The sequence below is a fragment of the Arachis duranensis genome, chromosome 4, assembly GCF_000817695.3.
Source record: "Arachis duranensis cultivar V14167 chromosome 4, aradu.V14167.gnm2.J7QH, whole genome shotgun sequence".
NCBI lineage: Eukaryota > Viridiplantae > Streptophyta > Magnoliopsida > Fabales > Fabaceae > Arachis > Arachis duranensis.
Window position 1 is genome coordinate 101,983,913 of NC_029775.3, and position 20,143 is coordinate 102,004,055.

Consider the following 20,143-nt stretch of genomic DNA (forward strand, 5'->3'; position numbering starts at 1 on the left):
TCTTTTCTTCGACGGTAAATTCGATGATATTCAATGCTTTTTTATAGTGATGGTAGAACAGAGAATAGGGGTTCGCGTGCTTCCACTCTCCTTTCGCGGGTTTCTATTTTCCTTGATTTTGAGTTCTCTGCTATGATGTTATTAACACAACCACCAATTATGATAAAGTGTTTGGGTTAGCGGAGGTTCTTCATGAAATCGCCGCTAATCTATCCGATTTTGCGTCACATTGAAGAACTCAAATGTCAATCGTAGCGATCTTGGCAATTTACAGCGGTTAGAGAAGCGATAGGCAATTTTCTATCGCTATTTTCTGCGTGTCTTATTGTATCCAATAGTCGAGTTCCTACTCTGTCAAAAATTTTCCCACACATAATCAACTAATTTCGTCCCAAATCTTTTCTACTCAATTCATATATATAAATCAGTTCGACACCATAGTTGAATTACAGGTCAAAATTTGTGGCAACAAACAGAAATCAATTTATCACAATTTTCTTTACCTGGTTAATCGTTTAGCATAAATTGGATTATGTACATTGTGTAATCCCAGTAAATCATTTTTGTTTAAAATGATTTATTGAGCACTTATACTATATTATTTTAAGTCAGTTAAATTTGTATAAAAATATTTTGGAATGAAAATTAAAATAGGACAAATTACTATTGAAACTATATTAATTATTCAGATGGGTGATTTACCCTAAAAATTGTGATGATTGTTAAAAATAATTTGATAATTTAATATATTTAATTAAGAATTTAGTTAATCTGTGTTCTTAATGAAATTTAAATTTCAAAACATTTATTATACATTTATTGAAATAAAAAGTTCAAAATTTTTTTTAATAATAATTTTATCAAGTGCTCTTTGAGTATATATTAATTAAAAATTTTAATTAATTATTTAATTAATATAATACATGTTAATATTTTCATATGAAAACAACTTAATGTGAATAACTATTTAGACAAAAAGATAAACTTTTTGTTGTTAAATTTAAACTTGCACAACAAAAATTACTTTTTGGAAAAAAAAATCTAAAACATTGTAATTAAAAAAATTTAAAAAAAATATAAATAAACTTTGCAACACATGGAAAAAATCCGTGAGTTACAAGATATCTTATCTTGTTTCAAGTTTTATTGAAACAAAAGGTTTAACGAATTAGATTAAACCTTTCATCAACGCTTAATTAATAAGAAGATAACAACAATTCGTCATTAATTTAATTTCACTTAACCATTCACAATAGACAATATTATTTACAGTTCAACTAGATATCCTTTAAAAGTCGTACAATATTCAGCCTTTTATTACAATAATTTTAAAAAAATAAAACAAACATATCTAAAAATTTTAAATAGATTTAGTGTCTTTTTAAAATTAAATACACATTCAAAATACAAACTAAATAAAACTGAAATTTAAAATTTAAATTTAAATTTTAAATTTCAGTTTTATTTAGTTTGTATTTTGAATGTGTATTTAATTTTAAAAAGACACTAAATCTATTTAAAATTTTTAGATATGTTTGTTTTATTTTTTTAAAATTATTGTAATAAAAGGCTGAATATTGTACAACTTTTAAAGGATACCTAGTTGAACTGTTAGTCTTATTAGTCTGTCGGACCTGCTTAGACCTGTTAATACATAATTACATATATAAATAATTTTTTTATTATTAACAAAATTATGAGATATTTTAAATTTATTATCTTTAATTATAAATAGTTTTGTAATAATTTAATAATTTTAGATGTGTTACAATTGAAAAAAATTAATTTTTACGAACATACATTTTAATAATTTTAAAAGCGTTAATATTCAAATAAGAAATGAAAAAATTCAAAAAAAATAAAAGAAAGAAAGAAAAAAATAAAGAAGAAGAAAAGAATATTGATATATACACTGATTATTTATTATTTAATTCAAATGTTGATATAATCTTATTAAAATAATGATGAATGAGTTTTGAGTTAGTATGTAAGTCACTCGAAATAGAAACAAAATAGCATGACTTATCTAATAACAATAATAATAATAATAATAATAATAATAATAATAATAATAATAATAATAAAATGTTAAATATGAAATAATAAATTTACCTAGAGAGAAGAAAAAAAAAAGAATGTACACGAGAGAGGGGAGGGGGACGTGCAAATAAATAAAAAACTAATAAAATAACTATTTTATGAAGTAGGTAGGAAGTTAGAGAAATTTTAGTATTTGAAATTTAAATTAATTTTAATTACCAACATGTTTAACTACAAATTAGGAATGTCTTTTAACTAAAATTTATTTAAATAATATTGTTTAAATTTAAAGGCTGAATAAAGGCTGAATTTTAAAGGATACATAGCATTTTCCTATTATTTATTACTTTTATACTTCAGAGTTTAATAACTCTCAGTTTCATAAAACACTTGTGATTATCGGTTGAAGAGTTATTTAAGCAATTACCACATTCTTTCATTACACATTCTATATCCGTTATATAACTATAATCCTATAAAAGACTACTTCTTCACTAATGCAAAACATCAATAGCACATTCAACATACATCACCTCACTAATATTGTACCAAAAGCACATAGCGGCAAAATATGGCTCCTTGTTCAGCAAGAAAAGAGAAAGTGCCACTAACCGCCGTGGCACTCACCTTCTTGTTGATTCTTCTCCTTGGAAACTTTACTTCTATGGCCTCTGCTTCTGGCAATTGCGGTTCGGAAGGCTCAACATGCCTCGTGCCTTCTGAGTTCGTCGGTGTTGTTAAGGAAGTTATTGGGCTTTTGGGAAATGTTGGTTCCATCCTGTCCAAGTTTACCGGTGGTTTTGGTAATTTCCATCTCACAAACGCCATTCTTGACGGTCTTAATTTGTTGGACATGTCCTCCGATGAACTTAATTTGTTTCTCTCCGTCATTCAAAATCCCAAAGGTACCTTTACATACAATCTAGTTATTTGTATTCTTTAGGTGGATTCAAGCATGAGTATAGAAAAGTTTAATTGCAATGTGATATATAGGCCATTAGATGAGGTATTGTTGTTAATATAGATAACGATTAAATTGTTTCTTCAATTTTTATTCCATGATCAAACTTTTCATCTGTCATGTCAGCTTGTCCACTGGTGCGGAAAAACTAATGTAATTCATGATTTAAAAATTAACAATACTAATCACTAACCTAATTTAACAATACTAAAAACTAAAATTGCATACATATTTTTTCACTCATGATAAAGTCAGATCATGATACCATGATACTTAACAATACTAATCACTAACCTAATGTAAAATGTGACATTATTATAATTAATGTTGCAGGGAGAAACAACTTAGAATTGGATTTAGCGACATGGCTAAGTGCTGTCCTAGCAAATTTAGACACATGCCTCGATGGATTCGAAGGCACAAATAGTATCATCAAAGGGTTAATCTCCCCTGGCCTTAGACTAGTGACATCGCCAGTAACGAATCTTCTCGCAAAGGTTGATGTGTCCCAGAATGATTTCTTCGAAGATGCTGAGGCCGGCGCCGGCGAGGGCCGATTTCCTTCGTGGGTGAAGCCGAGGGAGAGAAAGCTTCTGCAAGCAAATAGGGTGGTTCCGAACGCCGTGGTAGCTGCAGATGGGAGTGGAAACTTTAGAAGAATCATGGATGCGGTTATGGCAGCGCCGAATAATAGTAATACGAGGTTTGTGATTTACGTGAAGAGAGGTGTTTACAATGAGTACGTAGAGATTAATAAGAATAACAGGAATATCATGATGATCGGAGATGGTATCGGTGCCACTATTATCACCGGCAACCGGAATTATGTCGACGGCTGGACAACTTTTCGATCGGCCACCTTTGGTAAGAATTTTAACTTCGTAACAACATACACTAGCATTAATCTTTTACATTCTTTCATATAAACTTTGCTTAAATTTTACTTTTGATCAATTTTTATATATGTATATATATTAATTTATCATATTTGCTCATGGATATATTAGAAATATATAACCAAATCGATTGATTGATATAAGTAATGAGAAAAGTTCAAGGCCAACGTAATTCATTGTAGTTTGTTGGTATTTTTTGTAGTCTAGCAGTTTAACAATATATTTTTAATTTATATTTTTAAATATTAATTTTTAATAATTAGTTAAAAATAGTAAATTCTATTACTTTTTAACATCTTTCATAATGAGTTGTGTAAATGAAAACAAAAACTAATGCTAGGAGAAGTAATCATTAGTGACGTAATAAAAAAGACCATAATGTGTGTGATTGCATAAATTTATAAAAAAAGAGTGATATTGTTAAAATAAAAAGAATAATATGTCTTTTATATGTATATATTTATAAAATAAAATCTATAACATCGTCTAACTTTTTAATGGCCATTGACTCCAATTTTTTTCAATTTACAAATTTAAAATTATTATATGAAACAAAAATTAAAAACGGATCATTATTTTCTAAATAATAATTAACTAACATTTTTTTCGTTACACTTCTCTTTTGAACTCTTCTAACAATAACAACTCAATTAGTAAAACATATAATCAAATTTAAAAATACTTTCAATTAATAAAAATATAAATTTAATTTAAATTATACTTTTTAAATGTTATCATACTTTTGCTACCATATCTACCATAATGACAGTCACAATAGAATTTACCTATATATATATGGCCATATATGATTTCTGTTTTATTTTTTTATAATTTTTTTAAGTTTATATAAAAAATTAACTATTAATATAAAAAATTATTAAAATATAAAATATATTAAAATAAATTAAATTATACAAATATTTATACACAAATATATAATAATTAATTCTAATATACAAATAACATTCTTGATTTTTTTATAATTATTTGTATTATTTTCTCTAGAATTCAATGAGTACTTCGGCTACCAAGACACCCTTTACGTTCACTCAATGCGTCAATTCTTCAGAGAGTGCACCATTTCCGGTACAGTCGATTTCATCTTCGGCTATGGAACTGCCGTCTTCCAAAAATGCAACATACTTATCAAAAAAGGGTCACCGGACCAAAAGAACGCAATCACTGCACACGGCAGAGAAGATCCTAACGAACCAACAGGGTTCTCGTTGCAATTCTGCAACATAATCGCTGACTCTGACCTTGTTCCGTTTGTTAAGACGACGGAATATTTCTTGGGGAGGCCATGGAAAAAGTATTCAAGAACAGTTTTTATGCAAAATTATATAAGCGACGTTATAAGCCCGCTAGGTTGGACACCATGGAATGGGAGCATTGGGTTGGACACTCTGTATTATGCTGAGTATATGAACACTGGTCCCGGTGCCGGTGTAGCTAACAGAGTGAAATGGCCTGGATACCGTGTTTTGAAAACCTCCCGTGAAGCTAGTAATTTTACTGTGGCAAACTTCATTCAAGGGAACTCATGGTTGCCTTCAACTGGTGTCGCATTTTCAGCTGGATTATCTGTTTAATTAAGAACAAGTTATTTAAACTTGCCAATCTTGTATACAATAAATATAAACTATTAATTATTATTGATCTTGTACTTGTTCTTTACAATAATGGAAAAATATAGGGTGCTTACTCTGATGCATATTGATGAGAATCTGCAGAGATATAGAGAGAAAGAATAAATGTTATGTTTTGCGGGTTCATTCTCTTTTTTTATTTTCTTTTTATTTCTTGTGCTTACTTCGAATGCTATGTATGATTTCAATCTATATTATTTGAGTATGAACCAAAATTACCTGAAAGGTGGGTCAGAAAATATATTGAAAAAGTGAACTGTTTTGATCACTCTAGGAAATTAGTACTTGGTTATTATTAAACGTGTATGTGCCACTACAATAAGGTCCATTACCGATGGCCATTTTAGACACGTATGTAATATAAATGATTCCAACTAAATTAAAAAAAATACATTGAAATTGAAATAAAAACAAAAATATATATTGAAATTATATACAATAGAATTATTCTCTTTTTTATCAAATTTCTTGACACAATAAAAAACGGACTCTTCAACTTAATTTGTTAACACTATAATTTAGAAATTGAATCGAAATAACTCTTTAATCTTATACTCAATTTCTCGATGCAACAAGAGAGGAATTCTTCAATCTCAATTATCTACACTATAATTTTATCATAAAACCAAAAAAAAAATTTCAAACCTCTAAATCATTCTAGATTTTCAAATCTCTAAATAATTCTTTATCACGACTATCCTAATTTATGAAGTATTTATAACTTCCTATTAAGTTAAAATATTGAAAACCCTAAGCCTATAAACATAAGGCCCAATCTAGTAATTAAATAAACAAAATCAAAATATATCAAATTAAATTAAAATATTTTAAAAATGTAAACTAATATCTTTTAAATAACAATTGAACTCTTCATATCACGAACATTTGAAACACGTATCATACATACACATATGATAAGTTCTAATAAAATCTAAATTATTTTATTATTCTGGTATACTTCTTATACTAACTTGAGAGTTCAAAATGTCTTCTTAAATACTCACTCTCCATATTTTTTTTTGTCGAAATATACATCTTCTAAAAAATAAAAAAATTAAACAAGTTTAATTTTCTTTAAAATGAAATAAACATCAGAGCTGTTACCATATAAAAACACTATTGTGATTCGAAAAATCTTACAATTATAATATCATTCCATTATATATAACCCTTATATTTTATATTCACAAAATTATAAAATTTTTATGTTAAATATTTTTCATTTTTTGTCATTAATCACTCCTTTTTATCTCTTAATTAAAAACAAGTAATAAAAAAGATCTATTTAAACTATATTTAAAAAAGTTTCAAGTTTTTACAATAAAACTTAAAAGCATTTTAAATAAAATGTTATCAATACTATAAATTAATTTTTTTAACGTTAAAAAATAATAAAGAAAATTAAGGATTTTAACATAAAGCTATTTTTAAAATATATTAAAAATATAAACACACTAAAATGCGCAGTAATAATAATAATGAGTTTGACAATTGACGCAAGTTTCCCGAATAAGTGAAAGCCGTGAGATTTAAATTGAAAGCTGTAGCCTGTATGGATAAAACTCTACTATCTTCTTGAAAATAAAAGCCGAAGGTAAAACAATGGCCAAGCTAAGCTAAACAACAATATAATATAATTAAGTTAATTTGGTGGGACAAGATGTGTGTCCCTTAACGCTTGCTACACTGAAATAAGTGCCAAATATTTCAACGCAACGTGACTTGCCAACTTGGATTCATGTCCTTCTTCCAAGAAAAACGTGAAACAAATTATGGATTTTACTAGCTAATGATTATATGCATACACTCGCGCGTCTATTTTGCTCTAATGAACCGTCATATATATAAGTCATAATTTTGTTTCATTCTTTATATATTTGACCCGCATCTTTGTTCCTGTTATGTTTTGTCCATAGATAATTCACATGCATACACATTTCAATCTCAATTACTAAATACTAATACATAGTTAAGAAAATTTGAATACAGTTGTCAAAGCATAAATAGTAATTAATAAGCAAGGTAAGGGAAGTTGGATGCCTCACGAAAACAAAAATTTGGATCATAGTAACTAATTAATATACCCTTCTGATTATGATTATATTTTTGCAGTAGAAATATCACGCTAGCTATGGCTAATTTAGTATAGTATTATACCATTGGCCGTGTCTGAATATGAATGAATTGGAGTTAGAAGTCACTTCACTTCAATTGCATGAAAATTGCATAGTGCAAATAAAGGAAATATTCTACAGGAATTGTGATCTTGAAAGTAATGGTGGTTTTGTCAGCGGTGGGTTCTTATAATATGATGATAATGTTAGAATTTAAGAAGGGAGTTGAATTAAGTTAGTTTTAAAAATTAAGTTCTTTAAGTAGTTTTTTGTAGAAATTGAAGTTATAAAAAATTATTTGTGTTTTGTCTCTAAAATTAGAATAAAACAAAATAAAAGAGAGAATTATATAAGTATATATTTTGGTACGAATTTTATGTGCAATGAAATTTACATTCAGTTTTTATCATAATTATGATGGGTTTTTAATTATAACTAAATTTACATTCAGTTTTTATCAGTTTTTATCTAATTTATCTAGTATCAACAACTAAATTTTAAACCGAAACCTAGTAATTACCAAGTATTATCCATACTTAACAATGAGAAACCCAATCTGATTCAACAACTACCAAATCATATCCCAATTTGTATTGACAAAGAGAACTAATCCTAATTCAATCAAACTAAATATACAAAAAATTAATTTAATTTTTTGAATTTTTTTTTGTCTTTTTCACTCATGACTTTTTTCTTTTTCATCTCATCATAATTTGTCTTTTTTTTTTATTTACAGAAAGGTATTCATTAGAAAAATCATAACAATAAAATTTTAAATGAAACTCAAAATAATAATAATAATAATAATAATAATAATAATAATAATAATAATAATAATAATAATAATAATAATTCTGCAACAAGTATGAAATAATGCTCCAAAATTTTCATTCTCTTTCTCTTACCTTAATTTTTGGTTGATTACACCCTTATGCTCTAAATCAACTCTTGAGCATTGGGATAGCTGAGTTCTTCTTCTTCTAAGAAATTGAAGCAAAAAATCAGAATAGAGCGGCGCAATGGTGCTGAAGAAAAGGGCAGCAATGGTAGGGTCAAAATCATAGAAGTGTTTTTGCGAAATCAACAGCCTTAATATTAAGCTTTGGCTCCAAATTTAATTTCTAATCCTTAATTTGCAGTAGAAAAAAGTAAACTTCATTTTTTTTTTCTGAATGATAATGATTAGGATATTATAGCTTCAACAAGCCATTCTACTTGAACAAAAATGATAACATAGCTGTTGGTCTTTATTTTTAAGTCACTTCAGATTTTGATTTGATTTTATTTCTAATATTTAACTTTTTCGTACTTTATGCTAATTGAAAAGTAAACCACTCTCTTTGATTTTAACTTTACCATTTTTACCACTCTCTCTTTGATTTTAACTTTACTATTTTTGGGTAAAGTTTTAGCAGCATCACCAAAAAGCTTTTCAAAGCTTTGCCCATATGCTAAACCAATGTATTGGACTTAGATGTTGAGATTTGTTTGCAGAAATCACTTTAGGCAAAGTGCAGCATCTGTGATTCTTTGTTAGTGACTTTGTTTTTTTTTTATTTTTGTCAGTAGATTGGACAACCTCCAATCTTAAGTAAATAATGCACTCACACACTTCTCACACTTTTATCACATTTTTTTCTCAATTACAATCTTTAGGGTTTGAACTCTACACCTTTGAGTTAGGAAGGAAGAGATATGCCATATGAGTTAAGGCTCATTGGCGCTAGTGACTTTGTTGGATCAAGTTTGCAGTTTCATATTCCAATTTCCTCTCCAAAGATAAGCCCAATATAGCTTAGCCCATTTTTGTGGATTTCAACTCTCATATGGACCTACAAAAATAAAATGCACATCAAATCAATTTTTAAACTTTTAACCCACCGACCAAAAAAAAAAAACTTTTAATCCAACAAAATACATATATGGTTGTCATTACTAAAAATTAAGTTATTGTTTCGTAAACTCAACTGTCAACATAATCATTGTCAAGTCATTGTACTACTACTTTGTTTTGCCTACAATATTTAATTTTATTGCTCTTTATTCCGTTTTCATGTTCTCCAAACTCTGTTTTAATAGGACAGTAGTTAACTAATTAAGTATATGATTGAGTTAATTAATATTCAAGATGGATATACGTGCAGACCAAAAAAGGAAAATCTAGAAGGGAGAAATAACTAAATTAATAGAGTTTGTATGTGAAGAAAAATTTAGGCAAGCCTAGTGAATGTTGTAACAAACATTTGATACTCAGAACATGTATACATTGTTATGTCACATATCAACCATCATCTTGGAAAAGCATTTGTCATATAGCTAGAAAACAAAAATATTTGCACGTGTTTTATTGAAATTAAAGCCATTAGCTGTGGATGGCAACTGTGAATCTTTTTGTAGTTTGAAAATCTGCATTCACTTTTTAATGTCAATCAAACAAACACAATGTTTGGAGTGATCTTATACTGATAGCGCATTATTTAAAGAGGCATTGGTAATTACAAGAAAAAACGTGGTGATTCCGTTAAAATTTTGGTAACTAAATAAAATTAGTCAAAAACAGCTATAACTTGTCTTATTTAACATTAATTAATTATTGAACAATTAATGAATGCTAAATAAGACAAATTCTGACTATTTTTTTGTTTCCCTAGTATTTCTGCAGTAAAAATTACTTTGGAGGTTAGTAGCATGGTTAGAGCGAAGGTAGAAAGGTCATGCATTGTTGGTGCAAGGAGTTGAACATAATAAATTGCCAATTAGCTTTGTCATTCTATCCTTGTGTAACGAGTTGCAGTATATATATGTATGTTATAAGAATGAGAGAGATATGAAGATGGAAAAAGAGAAAGAGAGAGTGTGTGTGACTGGAGCTTCAGGCTTTCTAGCTTCTTGGCTTATCAAGCGACTTCTTTTGTGTGGTTATCATGTCACTGGAACTGTGAGAGATTTACGTAAGCGGAAGAAATTTGAACACTTATAGAGTCTAGAAGGTGCAAGAGAGAGACTACACCTTGTCCAAGCTGATCTAATGGAAGAAGGAAGCTTCGACAATGACATCTTCGGATGCAAAGGTGTCTTCCACATAGCCTCTCCTGTCCTCAAGCCCTCATCAAATGTCAAGGTACATCATTCATTCAGGCGGCTGCCTTTGTTTGCATGGCTGAGATAGAAATATAGAAACACAAAATAGTGTTTGATAGATGAAATATGAATAAAAATATTGTGTTCAGATATATTGAATTAATATATTTTGTATTCATTTTAACAAAAAAAATATAGAAATACTAATAAAAAACATAATTTATTTTTTATTTTTTTATCATTATATTTTTTATTATTATATTGTTTTAAAAATTTTTAATAAAAAAATAAGAATAAATTAAATTTTATAATTTGTTTTAATTTACACTAAACAAAATATAAAAACATAAATTTGTGTCTCTATCTTTTGTATCTTATTTTAAAAAATTTGTGTATTGTATCTTGTTCTCAATGTTTTGTTTTATTCTATTTTCAAAAACAAACAAAGTCTGATAGACACTAAAACTCATGTGAGTAGAAATTTTAAATTAAAACAAAAGCTAAAACATTTTAAAGTTATATTGTAACAGGCGGAGATGTTGGAGCCGGCTCTCCAAGGTACTCTAAACGTGCTGCGTTCGTGTAAGAAGAATCCGACGCTGCGTCGAGTGGTATTAACCTCATCTTCTTCAACTCTTAGGGTCCGAGACGATCTTGATCCAAAAGTACCTCTAGACGAGTCTTCATGGAGCTCCTTGGAGCTCTGCGAGAAACTGCAGGCATGGTACGTGATGTCCAAGACAATGGCGGAGAGAGCGGCATGGGAGTACTGCAGAGAGAATGGGATCGACTTAGTGACCATTCTACCCTCGTTCGTCATTGGACCAAGCTTGCCGCCAGATCTGTGTTCTACGGCATCTGATGTGCTAGGGTTGCTCAAAGGTGAAACCGAGAGATTTCAATGGCATGGAAGGATGGGATACGTTCACATTGATGACGTGGCGCTCTGCCATATCCTTGTGTATGAGAATGAAGCCTCCCATGGCAGATACCTTTGCAGCTCTATTGTCATGGATAATGATGATTTGGTTGCTTTGCTTGCAACTCGTTATCCTACTCTCCCTATTCCTAAATGGTTCGTAGCTAATTATGTTTATTAAGTTTAATTTGGGTTTAAAGTGAATTATTAAACAGCATTAGTTGGATTTTCAGGTTCCAGAAACTAGATAGGCCGCATTACGATCTGAACACATCAAGGCTGAGGAGTCTGGGATTCAAGTTTAAGTCAATTGAAGAAATGTTTGATGACTGCATTGCATCGTTTGTTCAGCAAGGCCATCTCACACTTCAACCTGCAGCTCCAATTTAATCATCAACCTTGGATCTATACATTGTTGCTTCAGAATGATTATTGTTGTAATCTAACACCAAGTTATCCATCACTTAATAAAGTTGTCAAGTTCATGGGACTGATTTTCATGGATGGATTATATAACATCAATCTTCAGTGTAATTGCATATGAATTATTTTTTGGGAGCTACTCAAATGAAGATGCCAAAAATATCTTGTATAAAAGTATAATTTGCTTATTTGGTCACACCTTAAATTAAAACAACAATTTTATAACATATCAAAATCTAATCCTATAATTCACTATTCAAGGGTCAAAAAAAAGAATTTTCACATGAAGACAAATATAAAATTTTTTTTGGAGTACCCATCTTATATTTTTTATTTATAACCAAAATTTTAAAAATCGAACCGAATTGATTGGTTCAACCAAATTAAATGAAAATCAATCTTTTAATCGATTCAATTGAAATAAAAATTATTTTATTTATAACCAAAATTTTAAAAATCGAACCGGATTGATTGGTTCAACCAAATTAAATAAAAATCAATCTTTTAATCGATTTAATTGAAATAAAAATTATCTGACCAAAAATAGTAACAAATTGTTCAAACCAGCAATTAACCAGAAAACCGTTGAACAAGACAATTTTTTTTTCGATTTTCAATTAAAAATAAGATAAAAAAATACATAAACCCTTCCCTTCTCTCTCTCACACACTACCCAGCCTCTCTCTCTGACAGACGGAATTCTAGCAGCCTCTCTCTCCCAGCCAGTGGCTAGCGCCACCATCTTCGACAAACTCTTCTCCTCAGCCAGTGTCAAGCTCCACCGTCGGAATCCTCTTCTCCTGGTTCCTTCACCTAGTATGTTATTTTAGTGAAAAGATGAACATTAAAATATAATTTGCTAGTTGTATTGTCTTTTTTTTGTCTAATTTAAAATATTGATTTTGTAGAGAATTTATGTTGTTTTTATCTATTTTGATGATGTATTTTATTAATTATTGCTAATATTTCTAAAAAAACTGATTGTGTGTCTATTATTTTAATAATAAATTTTTTTATTGAACTAAGTTTCGTAAATTATTTTTGTCTAAAAAAGAGTTATTTAGAGATTTTGTTACGATAAAAATTTTAGTATTTAATTATTTAATTTTTATCATTATATTTACTAATTAAAATATTTTTGGAATTTGTCTATTTAACTACACAAGTTGTAAGAAAATAATTTTAGTACTTTTGCTGTTAGAGAAGTTCTTATTTGAATCTGGATTTTTTCCAATAAACCGAGAGAGGGTAATTGGAAAATGAGTCCAAAAGAACAGAACGAGGGTGCGAAATTTATATGAACATCACCATTTTTATTTCAGCTTTTTGTTTTTCCTATTTCCGTATCAATTTTTCACCGGTATCGACCAAAGCAACTCTTCACTAGCTATAATTTCACTCATACTCAATTATCAAATTTCTCATATATAATGAGCTTCTTAGTGCATGACACTAGAATATATGTAGGCAGCTCTATAGAGGAAGAGGGTGGGACGTGAAGTAGGGAAGGGGAAATAGGGCTTCTCAAAATCAAATTCAAAAAAATAAAATATAAAAAATCAAAAAGTAAAATAAGAAGCAAATTTCAAATTTTAAATGTCTTAAATTTAAAATGGTAGAGTGTTTTTTTTTAGAATGGTGGAATCTTTTTTCCCATGCTAGAACGGTTTTTCAGATTGATTGGAGCATCAAGTTTGGATTCTGGCTATGAGCAATTTCTGTCAAAAGTAATAGAAGTAAGATTCAAGCATAATGATGGGGATGGTTCATCGTGATTCAAAAGTTAGTATACAAATACATACAACAATCTTCACCTTAAAACTAAATCGGAATCTGGCTGGACTGAGGAGGGGTGGGTCGAGTACCTATGGGTTCGGATAAAACTGTTATCCCTAAATACACTTATTATATATAATTTACAAAATATAATATATTAAATTAAAACTATAAATTATGACCCCAATAATTTGACATATATTTAACTATAATCAAACTAATTTATGAAGAATAAATATACAAATATTAAATATTAAAAATAAACCAATAAAAAAATTAAAAGAAATCATGGTCTACTTAAAAAAACGACCAAGGTTAATACCAAGGTTAATATGGGAGTAGATCCTCTCCAATGGAAAAAAAATTGGATAGTATCCAGTGGAAGATCTCACCCTTCATTGCATTCTCTCTCATTTATTTCTGGTCCCACTTGTAGAATTAAAGATGGGAGATTACACTTTATTCTCTCCAATGACAAAAAAAAATATATTGAATTGTTTTAGTGTTTGTGTAGATATTAGTTTAATTAGCTAACCTATATTGAATTGTTTTATATTTATTACGAACCTACACATTTTGAAAAAATATATATATAAACCCGTGGACAGTGTTTTATATTAAGGATTTGAGGGTTCATAACATTACGATGTACTGATTATATATTTTTGGGGGACAGAGGGGTTTACTTGTGTTGAAGTACTTAGTAATTCATTAGGCTTAAAGTACATGGAAACCTGCTTTATGTTACTTTGCTTTGGCCTTCCATGCGACAAACTTCATATTCTCTTGCTTGTATCTTTTCCATTCACTCAAAACAGGGAAGATGACTGGCTTCATAACAAGCAGAAAATATGGCTGCAATTTAGAAGAAAAGTAGAAATAAAAAATCAGTATATTTCAACTTGTAATATAAAATTATGAGTGCATCTGAGTTCTTTTTTGTGAAATGCTTGTCGTGCTTGATCAAGCTTTCGAAATTATAATCGTGCTCATTTTCATAATCCAGTGACAGAAGCAGAAGAATTGAGAGTTACATGAACAAAAAGGAAATGACAATGAGCTATACATATCTCTTACAACTTTTATGTGCACACTTCATGATAAAATGTCATCAAACTAAACCAGAGTTATGTTTACATCTTATGTTGACTCGTAATGTGCATCCTAATTATGAAGCCAATAGGAAAAAAAATGAGCCCTAATATGGTCGAATCATTCAATTATCGAGTGTCTCAACCCTCATATGCCTGTTAACTTATAGTATTTAGGACAAAGATGAAGAGTTAAAGAACCAACCGTATAGATGATAAAAGAATGCCAATATGAATAATAACTGATAGACATAATTGAAGGATGAAAAAAGGAATCCTCTGCCAGAGATCTTGCTTGCCTTGATGATGCTGACAAGAAAAGAGATTGATCATGTTTAGCATTAGGCAACAGTATATAAATCTTCATCAAAGTCGCTAACAAGATTTTGAAATCAAACATAGGCTTAAAGAAAGCATACAAGCAGATGCATCATAAATTCCAGCAGATGCATTACTTTGAGCAAATTTTGCAGCTTCCAAAGAAATCATCACCTGGTCAAAGCCAAGTAGGCAACACATAATGTTAAGGAGGGGAGGGATTTAAAGTTAACAAGAGTATGAAATTTTCATTATCAGTTAATCAGTCAAAGGTGAATTAACACAAGCAACCTTTATCATTCTTAATACACTGGAAGATAAACTACAGTTTCCAACCAAAATATCATCCAATAAGCATTTACAATCACCTTTTTTCCAATTTCATCAGTGATAATCATCCTTGGCAATGATTGAACCTGCATGGAATTGAAGTTTAAGAAGCTTACGCTAGATACTAGCCAGCTTGAAGTTAACAGACTCAGTAGATAAGAGTATTCGTACCAATCTGGAAAGAGATCCAAGTGTTGCCGCACAAGAATAGAGATTAAAGCAAACATGATTCCGTGACAAAACATCCAACTCCCTACATATAATCAACATCAATGAGAACTAATTTGACAACATTTTATCTATTAAGGACTATTTTCTTTGAAAAAATGGAAAAAATATTAAAATAACAAATATTACTTTACAGAGATAAATATTTAAGTGAAACAAAGGCACTGCAATTTGTTATGCCTCGGAGAGTTGTAGCATCCCCCTCAAGCGTTGTGAAATATGATTATTACCCAAGCCTATTCTAAAGCAGGAATATTTGTCTTGTTATTTCATTTAGGAACCATTTGTAGAAGACCAAAAGCATACAGAATGGATTATAAAACTTTTTAATAAAAAAATTATTTCCCCCATGAAGATGTACACAGGAACTTGTAAAAGGAAATTGATGTGAAATATAATGCTCGTTCTGTCATTCAGCCCTCCCAAAATCATGTTGAAACATGTAGTCATGATCAAGCTAACAAGCTTTCAAAATTATTTTAACATAACAAAGAAAATTACTTTGTAAACCATGCAATTAATATTTTAACATATCACTCTTACCATTGTGTGAATCCTTTTTCACTCCCTTGGAGAACGTATGTGCCTGATTGACCAACATAGAGGTTATCAGACTTAAGACCAAGGAGTTGCCGCAACTGCCCCATTAGAATTCCAGAAAACTTCTGGATATCCTGTTTCATGACTTGCATGATTCCATGTTCAGCAAATGAATTTATGAAAATTAACAACAGTGGGATACATGAATACCAGCATAAATCAGTTGCATAATATTCATTATCTACACCAAAATAAAATAAAACTTACTGAAATTAAATGGTTTGGAACAAGAATCTATCAAGTATTTGTTTAAAAGTTATAAACATATTACACATAAAATAAAATACTCCAAATATTGCTTTACTTTCATTGTATATAGTGAGAAGTTTTTCCTATATGAGTGTTAACAAACTACTAAACAGCGGCAATTCATGAGTGAAAGGAAAACCTGGGTTGAAATCATATGTTTGACTGAATCCTTACTTTCCAAATCTTTTTTACAGCTTTGGGGATTCCAGACAACAACACCTCCCCACATCTACAATATTCCAAAATAGCCTCTTCATAACAACAATAAATTTGACAATTTTATAATACATGTAACAATACAGAAACATTAAATAATGAGATTTTGAAGATGAGATAAATAACTGGGGATATAAATCCATTAGTATTAGACAGGTCTCCATTTGGAAGCTCCAACCGGAGAGGACATTCCTTTGCTGATGGTATATACCTGGAATTATGAACAAGAAAACTTGCAATGTAAGCTCTGTCTATATGCAGAACACAACTACTACATTGAAATCACACTAGAGAATATGTATACTGGTAGAGAGAATGAGAAAAAGAAGTAATTCAAAAGTCAACTAAGAAAAGAAATTACTAGGTTCTGGAAAGTGTAAGTAAATAAATCTAGGGTTGAGCTAAAACATATACACCACAAGTTGCAACATTTTAGATCTCCCACCGGCTGCAACTGAAGTATCCAAGTGCCACTCATTAGAATTAACCTGTTCAACACAGTCAATTGACCACAACTATATTACTATCATCTCTCAGGTAGACATTAAATGAAATATGAAAAAGGACAAATATGAACACTCAGCAGATATGTTTTAATGCATTAGCAATGATAATGAATTCACTTGATACGACCAGATTTAAACAAGACTTGCATAATTCAAAAGATGAATAAACTTCTAAATAATCAAAGCATCAATTTGGGATTTATCTGATAGGCTGCATTAGAACTAAATAGTAAGTACACTTAAATTCTAAATCATAAGTCAGAGGCACAGATAATGTGCACAAAGAAAGGAAGATCCTTGGTACTAGAAATGTGGCTTCCAAGCACCTCATCCCAGTAAGAAAATGGAGACTTTTGCGTATGATATAAAACCTGACAATATGAATAATTATAAAATCAATCAAATCTAAACCATACAATGTTTTTTAATTGTTACATTACATGAAAACAAGAATTTACCTGGCTTTCAACTGTTATGTTTGCTATAGGTTGCAAAGATTGGATTACAGGTTGCAACAGAATCTCATCAATTTCACGAAAATTCCTACATTAAGATCACAACAGAAACTTCAAAATGATTACAAAGAAGACTAAGGAAATACTTTTAATGACAGGACATCAAATAAATAAATTTCAACAACAATCTACAATGTAACATTTAAAGCCTCATTGCCATTAATCTCTGTGAACTCCACATTTCATTTCAAAGCAAGTTCTCTCTATGCCAAACTTTTTATAGCATATCTAGAAAAATTCCCAGTATAGCAAAACAAAAGCATGTTATCTATAAAACACAACAAGAACACTCCATCGGAATTACAGTTTTCACAATCCATACCAATCAAATATCCAATCCCGCGGCTCTGCATTGAGCAAACTGAAGGAAAGAACAATCCTGCCATCAGCACCAACCGGCATGAACTCGGCGCGAATCGAATCCCCTTCACTCCTACCATTCATGAACACCTTGGCAAAGATTTCAGCCACCCTCGAAAGCGCCTCCTCCTCCAAAACACGGCCGAGTATCCACGCGTGCCGATACTTCCCCACCACAGCCCTCACCTCTGCCTCCTTGTCGCCCCCATTCACCACCACCACACTATACACGTTCCCTCCACCATCCACATTCCCCAAACAACCCCTCAGCAACTCATCAACATCTTCATCACTCAACTTCCCGCCAAAAAAAGCAACTTCTTCACCACACTTAAACGGACACTGAGCTTTCGAATTCTCCGTCCGCATGCAACTTGAGCCCGAATCAATCACCACAGAGACCTCATAGGCACCGCAATTACCGCATTGCGAGGAGTTAGGGTTCAGTAGGGACATCTTGTTGATAATTGCTTCTGCGACGTCGTTTGAGGCGGTGAAGTTGAAACCAAGGAACATGGCTTGGAATTGGCAACGGAAGTGTACGGGTTCGGAGTCCAATTGCGAAGAGAATGCTTCTATTCCACGGAAGGGGAGCGGAGAACGGTAGATTTCGACGGATTTCCATAGCAGCGGGAAACCTGCAAATAAACGGGACAGAAAGAAAGTCAAATAGTTGACCAACACTGGATTGGGTCAAAGTAGTTGACCAACTGCATATTCGGTTACCTAGGATGAATGAGAAGGGGACAATGAGGGTGAGGATGACAGGCTTGAGGCCGGGTTTGGTGGTTCGCATGGTTTTGGGGTCCAACTCCATGATCTTCTTGTTTCTTCTTCAGGGGGTTTTTGAGTTGAGTTGAGTTCAGTTTCAGTTTCAGTTTCAAAGGAGTGGGTTTTAGATATTTTAGTAACCGCTCTGCAAGCTGTTGGTGTGGCGGTTTCATTGTTTTTTATTTTTTCGAGATTCTCTATTTAATTGATATCGTGATCTGATCATGATTGTTTTTTCCTCCAAATCAACTCATTCAGTTCCAATCATGATTATATTTGGACTTGATTTTGAATCACTCAACTTTCTATTCCTGCCTCTCCGTTATGGCCATAGAAGAATTCATCGCATTAGGAGGCATCATATTCAAATTCATGTTTATAATTTTGTTGTATGGTTCCTAATACATAAGTAATTTGTTTTTGCTTAAGGTTTTTCATGGAAATGTTGAAGGTTTTCCAAGATACCTCTTTGCTTTGAGAAACAAACAATGCTGGCGATTAAGGTTATGCTATAAGGACATGATCATGTCATATGAAAGTAATCACGTTTATAAATTTATTTGTAATTGATAAAAAAAGTTTAAAATATTCCTAAAGAAAATGAAGTGCATGGCTTATAAAATATATATTTGGGATACATCTTAAACATAATATGTAACCCCTTATTTTCACATTTGGGAACTCACTTTAACCTTATTCTAAAATTTGATGATTCTCAACAAAATGTTATTCTTTTACTTTCATCTCGTTCTCATTCAGAAGTAGACACCAAGAAATAGCAATTATCCGGCCAGGTTAACAACATACATATTATAATTAATTAACGCAATATATAGTTATAATAATAATAATAATAATTACTGACAATTATGGACTATGGTGATATATAAATAATTAATAGCTTAATGATATATAAATAATTAATAACTTATATTATTCTCTGTCGTATCACTGACAATTATAGGGAATTTAGTAACTACAGATTTGTAGTTATTAATCAACAATCATTCAGAATTTATCTATCAAACTAAGGCTTATCCATTCACTGAGTAATGACATAAGTACACTGCGCCTTCAAAAAAAATACCCTTAGAAGAATC

General features: G+C 30.4%; 1 protein-coding gene and 2 pseudogenes across 2 annotated transcripts; 2 read left to right on the plus strand and 1 right to left on the minus strand.

The window, feature by feature from the left end:
• Positions 1 to 2,509: 2,509 nt before the first annotated feature.
• On the plus strand, positions 2,510 to 5,661 carry LOC107485305 (pectinesterase/pectinesterase inhibitor PPE8B-like; annotated as a pseudogene).
• Positions 5,662 to 10,474: 4,813 nt separating this feature from the next.
• LOC107485299 (tetraketide alpha-pyrone reductase 1-like) lies at positions 10,475 to 12,055 on the plus strand (annotated as a pseudogene).
• A 2,412-nt stretch (positions 12,056 to 14,467) lies between these two features.
• Positions 14,468 to 19,397, minus strand: LOC107485309 (uncharacterized). Of its 2 annotated transcripts, none has more exons than XM_016105823.3 (13): positions 18,999 to 19,397; positions 18,235 to 18,910; positions 17,856 to 17,940; positions 17,724 to 17,768; positions 17,306 to 17,379; positions 17,018 to 17,102; positions 16,815 to 16,904; positions 16,370 to 16,500; positions 15,770 to 15,851; positions 15,637 to 15,684; positions 15,370 to 15,442; positions 15,156 to 15,259; positions 14,468 to 14,714 (listed from the first exon to the last, which is right to left on the minus strand). In XM_016105823.3, exons 1-13 carry the CDS (start codon positions 19,087 to 19,089, stop codon positions 14,604 to 14,606), a joined length of 1,695 nt encoding a protein of 564 aa, XP_015961309.1. In that variant the 5' UTR covers positions 19,090 to 19,397; the 3' UTR covers positions 14,468 to 14,603. The 2 variants fall into 2 exon arrangements, with proteins under 2 accessions (XP_015961309.1, XP_015961305.1); XM_016105819.3 differs by having other exon boundaries at positions 17,679 to 17,768.
• Positions 19,398 to 20,143: the final 746 nt, after the last annotated feature.